This window comes from Pollicipes pollicipes, unplaced genomic scaffold (assembly GCF_011947565.3).
Source record: "Pollicipes pollicipes isolate AB1234 unplaced genomic scaffold, Ppol_2.1 Scaffold_2555;HRSCAF=2994_pilon_pilon_pilon, whole genome shotgun sequence".
NCBI classification, from domain to species: Eukaryota; Metazoa; Arthropoda; class Thecostraca; order Pollicipedomorpha; family Pollicipedidae; genus Pollicipes; species Pollicipes pollicipes.
Genome location: NW_023596136.1, coordinates 24,400,220 through 24,408,319, shown reverse-complemented (window position 1 = coordinate 24,408,319; position 8,100 = coordinate 24,400,220). Strand labels below are relative to the sequence as shown.

The window sequence follows — 8,100 nt, the reverse complement described above, 5'->3', positions numbered from 1 at the left end:
GCAGGTAGTAACAACCAATTAGAGTTGAGAGGGGAAGAGGTAATGTACGGCATAGGGTCGTATATTTACCAAAAATTGAATGCGTATGCTAACAGTTCATTTGGAAGACGGCTTTTAAAACTATTACGTCTGTTAATACATTCGCATACAATCAAAGCCAAATTTCCGCAGATGTGGGCGGACAGCTGCCCCTTCTGCTCCCAAATCTACCGCTTCTCGTCACCAGCGTTTCTGCCCACGCCTTATTTGACGCGTCGGCAAAACAACACGCCGTCGCCAAGGTTGAGCAGGCTGGCGTGGACTCGTGGGTCTGAGGAGGCCCGTTTGTTCATCTCGTGGATGGTGCGCGTGTTCTCGTCCATGGCGTCCTCATCCCCCAGCACCCTGGCGCCTCTGAGGGCGTTGTCGGCGACCAGGATGCCGCCAACGCGCAGCAGTTGCAGCGTTAACTCGTAGTAGTTGAGGTAGTTGGTCTTGTCGGCGTCGATGAAGGCGTAGTCGAAGGTGCCAGCCTCGCCTCCGTTGATCAGCGCCTGCCCGGGAACGGGTGACAGAACGGAACGGGACACAGGGGCCGCCCGCCGGGCTCGGCAGCCATGGGCCAGCCGCTTCTGAGACGATGCAGAACAGTTGAGCATCTCGTGTCACTAACGTGTCAATCGGTATGGCGGTCAGCTACGTCGACAAGAGCGAGAAGAGCACCGAGTGTTAGGAGAGAGTGGACTGGTCCACTCTGCCGTGGACCAGTCCACTCTTAGTCCACTCTTTTATTAAAATCAGGAGTAAAATATGAGCCCGAGGCAACCTGAAGCTCCACTGATCGATATGCTGTTAGCGGAAAGTTTGCGCACAGTGAGCAGATCAAACGTACTGGCTAGTGTCTGCACTGCTTAAATCTTGTGATTGTGTCGCGTCGTGTTGCGATGTTCAAACTCAGTTATTTACATCATTCTTATCTGAACTTGCTGTAACTTTGATATCACGAAAACAATGATTCGCTTACGCCCAGATCCCGAGCAAAAGTCGCGACACTACCTGTCTAGATTACCTAGAAAGTGACAAACGCAACGTTTATACCTATGTTTAGTGGCGCAGCCCGGATTTTCTTCAGTGTGGTGTCCGAGGCTCAGTCAGCATGCATCACGCCGACTCTTGAACTCTGTATCGGGAGCCCTCTAGGGTAAAAAACGAAAAAATCCACGTCTAAGGCACGGCCTCCCTTGGCTGCGCCCCTGCCTGCGTCGGCCCATCGTCCTCAGCCTGTCACGTGTGGTGAGGCGCCATGTACGCGGTAAAGCTTGGTACCCCAGCTGGGTGTCGGCAGGGACTTTTGCGCGATTCAACGTCTCGACTGGAGCGTGACCCGGCCATGACACAGGTAGGCGGCCTCGTATTGGCTTCGGTGTTGAAAGTTATTTGTGGGGTTGCCTTACAGCAGGCGATATGGGTGCATGGTAAGCACTAAAACGTCTATATTGCGGCACCTTCAGGAGTGCTGTATGAAGTCTGAATTCGTACCTGAAGAGTTTCGGTGGCTGGGGCGATCCTCAGGTCGATTTTGTTCTCCACACCGGCCTCTCGCCATACTGGACGACCATATTTGTTCAACCATTTGTCTGTGACGTCACAGGCAGTAACTTTGCCGTCAGGTGGCAGGACGAGAGCGGCGGCCAGAGCGCTGCGAAAGACGGTCACGCTGTTGTGTCCGCATAAAGTAAATAAGCATAGCTGCGATAGGAAGCTCGCTCACCCAATTTACACCAGACCAAAATGTAGATCGGAATATACCGCCAGAGCGCTGCGAAAGACGATCACACTGTTATGTTCACACAAAAGTAAGTCGACGCATCTATAAAAGAATCCTTCCATAGTACATCCACGGCAAGGTGAAGGTTAAACAATTTAAGTCACCGCATGGTGAATTGCTTTGTTTAACCTATGGCTACCTTACACTCGCTGGCACGCAAAGTACACCAGAAATCCCCTCCCCCCGCCCCCGCCCCCCGCAAGCGTTGCTACAAGGTTGGACGCACAGGGGTTCAGCCAATGACCTGCGTAGTTTATGCAGTTCTTGGCCATACAGTGTTACAGGGAGGCCTCCGTACTTTCCTCACCCGTTTGCGATGCCGATGGTTGCATCCTACTGCAACCCATCTAAGTTTTGGAGAATGCGGGCTCCATTTTCAGCTCAGGTATGTTTGCCTGAAAATGGTCGTTTTACTTCTAGATGATTTCGGAAGTCAAAGCATCCGAATATTTACCAGCACATAAACTAGCGCCCGTGGAAGAGTCCTGTGTTTTGAAGGTCATTCTGCATAATCACATTAATGACCAAGTGCCTGGGAACTATACGTAATGCAAAAGCTGCAGGCGATTTCGGACTTTCAAGCATTTTGATATTCACCAGCGTATAAACTAGCGTCAGTTAAAACCTCCTGAACCTTCAAGGTCACGCTTCGAGGCCAAACTGAAGGTCAAATGAACGTTCCACGCACACACACACACACACACACACACGCACACACACACACACACCCCTGTTTGTAAGCCCTCCCAAGTGGGGACCGCGCTGGACTACTACAGAGTGGGGACCACTTACACACCTCTTTAAACATGAGCTAGCGTTACGAAATTAACATCTTAGTGCTGCTGAAAACCCGAAAAGTGCGATGGTAAGCATTTCGTAGGTCTAGCGATAAGGGATCAATATCCGTAGGATGCTGCGAAGCGGGGACCAGCTAATATGACGTCAAAGGTGCGTCATACGCCTTACACTTAGCAAGCTAGGGACCGGTCTCCGCATTGTAATGTGTATCTAAATTGCCCTCATTCATGACATGGAAAGAAAGGGAATTTGGGTGATAACGTCGCTTCGGTCACGTTGGCGAACCAACTGACATGGAAATGGAACATGGTTGCTGATGCCTTGCCTGCACATCCTTTGTTTTGGAAGGAGCCGTGATATTATATCGATCTGTGCTATATCATGTCATATTTGTATACATTGTATTATATTGTTATATCTGCATTATATTGCAGTATATACTGCTATATTTGTAGCTTATTGTAATGTTATGTGATGTTCCCATTATGTTGCATTATATTGTTATATTTGATTATATTGTATTATATTATGTTATATTTGACACATGGCAAGAGCTACACGCAATTTTTCGGTTTGCAACAGATGATTTTCACTTCTTATGCCTACTTTTATGCTACATGTTATGCCTTGTTCATTACAGTCCAAAATTATGTCTCTTCGTCTGCGTTCGAAACTTTTTCCAACAAGTTGACGCCAAAACTTTGTCAAGACAGGACGCATAACATTGTGTGCGAATTAAAAGTTGCCAAACTATGTGGTATTACATCACATTAAGGCGGTCGATTTCAAAGTATGAATAATGCGTAAAATGAGAACAGTACAAAAATCTGAACCTCCATGCATTTTTCAACATTCCGAGTTCTTCCGCTGTCTTTTCATTATCCCTGTCTTCGGTACCTGGCCGGTACCTGTCTGACCAGCCCACGGCGTAGATGAAGAACAATCACAATAACAAATCACTGCCTTGGTTAGTCAGGCGACGTCATATGACCTCAGCAGGTGAGTGCGTCGTAAAGCCCCAATGATGACGACGACAACCACGATCAATCGATAGTCCTGATCGACGACGATCGACGAGTCCAGATCGACGACGATCTGGGGCAGGTCAGGTCAGTCAGCTATGCAGGTCACAAAATCGGTTTCAAACTTCTTGACATAGGTCACTACTGCAATCTGTGAGGCAATGTTGAGGTCTCAAGACGCGGACTTTCTGCTATTCGTTTTGAGTTTTTGTGTTATTTCCATGTGGGGAGGGCAGCATGAGACAGCAAATCCATCAGTTCCGATCACAGTCCACCACAAACACACTCTTGTGCAAAGGTTTCTTAGTTTGTTTGCGAACGGATCAAACAACCACACCGCAAAGCAGGGGTTGCAACATAACACAACAGAGGATCTAACGTCCGGAGCCTCTCGAGCTTGCAGGTAAAAGAACATTGCCACCGCAAGGCTGCGATTGCACACAACGCAGCAGGGGATCTAGATATGGAGCATTCCAAGCTTTCAGCTGAAACTACATTTCCATGGTACACTTGTGCTTCTGGATCACATTGTATGTACAGAACTTAACATCCTTCCAGGAACGCCGGCACAGTGCACAGACTTCTCCTTCAGTGCCGCTAGGCAGTCTGCCATTCCTGAGCACTTCAGAGAACCGATAAATGGCTTCATGCGCCTCTGTATAACCTCCTTTTCTCTTTCAGTCACAGCACGCCCCTCCTTTTGGCTTTGGGCCGTCTTTCATTAATCCTTGGCCCCCTGGGTGGTCCGTTTTCTGCTTCAGCTTGGGGATCGGAAGCCATCTCTTTAGCGTTCTTCACCCCCATCTCCACTCCCATGTCGTCAGGGGCAATAATGCTAGCGCTGTCGTTTATTTCGACACTGGGAGCGGAACCACCTTCGACGACATCGTAACTGCTGGGATCAGGTCATCCAGGGTCTTTCCCTGCGAATCCGCCGATCCCTTTGGCCATCGCGAGTAGTATTTTACTCACTTTGGCAGCATGCACCGTCTTTTCGGGAAGTCTATAGAACTGCCTGTGGACACGTATGTCATGGCCCATAAAGCGGGCCACGATATCCACTTCAATCTCGCTCAGTTGCAGCAGCTGCAGCATAGTAGCCACATGCTTTCTGTACTTCGTGACTGTGATGTTGTTGACACGTGCCCTCCGCGCGAATGTCCGCGCGCAGTCGCTGCCTCTGAGCGTGCTCGCAACTGGGGCTGCGCTGTTGAAGAAAATGTGTGGACAGTCGAGAGGGATCCCAACGTCTTTCCTCGCTGCGATCAGCTGATCAAGCGCCCCTCGCATTGTGGCTGTCAGCATGATGGGCACATCGCCTCCTTTTTTGCTCCGAACCACTATATCTCCCAGCGAATGGCACAGCCCTCGCTCTAAGGGAGACAGGTGCTGCAGGACATCTTCATTGAGAGTTTGGTCCCTTTCAGTGTATGATCTGACCGTAGGCCTTGACGCTTCTCCCGGCCTTCGCCGGTTAAACAAAATGATGGATGCCAACGCAGTCTCCGACAATTTAACATAGTTCTTGATAGAGCGTTCCTCTTCCAACAGCCGCTGAGCCTGCACCAACTCATCCCGCACCTCCTTCGTTACACTCTGAACATCCGCATTGAGGGGAAGGTCGACGGGCTTATTCCACTTCCTTTCCTAGAGAGTGGTAAGCGCACGAGAAGACACGTGTAGCTTCCAATCTCGTTGGTAGAGCAGGAGGAAATCGTCCGCAGCCGTCCTCGGGGTGGCGTCTTCGTTGGTGATCCCGCGCGTTTTCAGTATCCGCGCGCATTCGCTGAGGCCATAACCAAGCTTGAGAGCAAGCGATAGGCTATGATATTTGCCCTCCTTCACACCGGCCATGTTCTTGACCGCGCCTACCACTTCCATGAACTTCGCGGGGTGAATAAACATATCTAGACCTGATCCTGGGCTTGATACATTCAGCTCCAGCAGCAGTCGTCCTAGCTGCCGCATTTTTTCTCTGATGTGTGCATGTTAGTGGCGCTCGTGGCCCAATCTTGTGTATAGACGGGCCCCGAACTCCATGATAAAGGCATCATGCCTGCAAGTGGACGAAATACTATCGTCCCGCATCTTCGCCATCAGGTTTTCTAAACCAGCCGCGGCATCTCTGTGGCACGGCAGCAAGGATCTTGCCTGGGACTGGACTCGGCCCCCAGAGGCAGTTTTCCCATGGGCGTGGCACCGATGCCGAAAGAGGCCGCGTCTAGAAAAGACACCGTGAAATTTCCCACATGGCAGCATATCTTTCACGTTGAAATTCATATCTTGGGGTGGACGCCTCTTGGGGACAATCGTTCCTCGCCCATCTCGGAAAACAGCAGTTATGTTTGAAGTTGACTTTATGAATGATACCTTCCAGAGTGATTCTCCTCTCCCCTGATCCTTTTGGAAAGGCGAGCGCGTCAAGTACGTCGGGTTCTCGTTTATGCTTCCGGAAAAGATGGCGTGCAAATTTTGTGTGCAGGGTATCACAATAGGGGCAAACGTTCCGCTTTAGGGATGGCTTTCTTGCTTTAGGAGATATTTCAACAGAGACACTGTGTTCGCCGGAAGCCCTACTGCTGTTCTTGGCCACTACCTGGGCCTCATCCTGGTCCTCGTCCTCGTTCTCGTCTTTGACTTCCTCCATATCCTGGTTCTCGTCCATATCCTTGGACTTGCCCTTGTCCTCGACCTCGTCCATGTCCTCGTCCATGTCCTGGTCCTCGTCCTCGTCCGTGTCCGCTGCTGGCCGTGGGTCGGGGAGGTACGTACGATCTTCATCTTCATCGTCATCAGGAATGAGGCCAGAAGCATCATTATCATGATCTGCGGACAGACCGATCGCCATTGGTTACCTAATGACGAGTATTAAGCAAAAACGAAAACAAAAAAACAGTACGTCGGAAGAAGGATCGTTCGAGTTACTCAACGATGCGCTACAGTGCCAGACCTATCGGAGTTGCGATTCTTATGCCGAGGGGACCGAGACACAATGCGCCGGTGGTCAGAGGCGAACCAGGGTACTTTGGGCTCCGAAGCCAACGCCTTAGCCAACTAAGCCACATGGCCAAGTGGCTGTTTAACCAAGGGGACATCCATTCATGGGGCGTCGGTCTACTGACCCCGCTCGGTGCTAGAATACGGGCAAGTGCATGGTTGGCCACAGTTACTCTGTGATGCCTACTACATGGGATCACGTTGGTGCGTGTGTCCATGCGTATGTTTCAAATTCTATGAACAGTTTCTTTCATGGACGGAACAAAAATGTTCGTGATGACTGGTATCTTGGCAAGTACAAAAGAACCACTTTATATCCAACTAAAAGCAAGCAAAAAACAATGAAGACACACAAGCTGCAAAACGTTACGAAACAAAGCAATGAGCAAATTTCCCGCGCAGAGCAGTTGGGATTTGCAGCAATGACAGACAGTCTATGCCATGACACATTATTTTGTTAGGTGGTATCTACCACTGATCAGTTTTAGACCCAAAACAGAGCACAATCACCCTTGGTTGCTACACCTACTTTCAAAGGGCACTGTGCGATCTGATGCTCTCAGCTTATGCTGCTGCTCACGCTTCACTCAATGCTTTAAGAAACATTTTTTTTAACCATGCACCAACCTTTCTCAAATATGACCGGATTAGGCTCAGAGGCACTCTTTCTCTCGAAACCCATGTAGGAACTCTGAAATAAGTAGAAAAACGTGAGAATGCACGCCAATTAGGCAAGCAGAAGACAACTAGTGATCAGGAGTGGCACACGGAAAAACTTAAGGGGCCCTGGAGTGGCCAGAACGGGCCTTAAGAATAGTCAGATAATTCTGTATTTGTAAAATCAAGCAAAGAAACGTTGGCTGTTATTCTATACGACCATTTTCTCATGCGCGAGGAAAGAAAGCATTTAGGAGACTCTGGAGTCACCCTGGAGACCCGTTTCATTACATTTCATGACGCTATTTTTATCGTACAATCATACCCTCGCCTAACGATCATAACACATCAGCATGGAAGACGTCAGGGCTGGTTGCTAGCATCGCCGAAAGCCACGCTTCCCAGGGCACGCTCATAGGTATAGACAGCTCACGTGTCTTTGGTTGCACCACTGCAAGACATGGGTAAGAGAACCGGGGATGAATAGGGGCAGGGGCTAAAACCTGCATGTTTCTGAAAATTTAGCGTTGGTCCTTTGAGCGTTCACTGCAAAAATAGTCCATTGACTACCATCTTTTGCTTGGTTGGGTAATGGGCCGCTGGGCGCATGGGTCGTAGGGTTTTCCACGGCACGCACATTGGTCATGGGTTTTGTCGAGGTCTTTGGAGAAAAGGGGATCGGACAGCCCGTTTGCCTCCCATCTCGGCACCGCCCATGCTCATTTTCAGGTAAGTATAACAATGTATATATCGGTTTATTCATGCCCTGAACATCTATGCCAAGAAACGCACAGACGAAGCACTCAAGTCATTCAGTCT

The 8,100-nt window shown here is 49.5% G+C and overlaps 1 protein-coding gene across 1 annotated transcript; it reads right to left on the bottom strand.

Moving 5' to 3' along the window:
- Nucleotides 1-242: 242 nt before the first annotated feature.
- LOC119099424 (flavonoid 3',5'-methyltransferase-like) lies at nt 243-6,340 on the bottom strand. Its single transcript, XM_037222581.1, has 2 exons — nt 6,224-6,340; nt 243-533 (listed from the first exon to the last, which is right to left on the bottom strand). The coding sequence occupies exons 1-2, from the start codon at nt 6,338-6,340 to the stop codon at nt 243-245; spliced, it is 408 nt and encodes a 135-aa protein (XP_037078476.1).
- Nucleotides 6,341-8,100: the final 1,760 nt, after the last annotated feature.

Bases quoted from the DNA above. Each gene is read 5' to 3' on its own strand.
- LOC119099424 (XM_037222581.1), bottom strand. From the start codon at position 6,340: ATGGACGAGGACATGGACGAGGTCGAGGACAAGGGCAAGTCCAAGGAT. The intron at 534-6,223 runs GTAGTGGCCAAG...GTTCCCGGGCAG, and splicing joins AGGACCAGGATGAGGCCCAG to GCGCTGATCAACGGAGGCGA.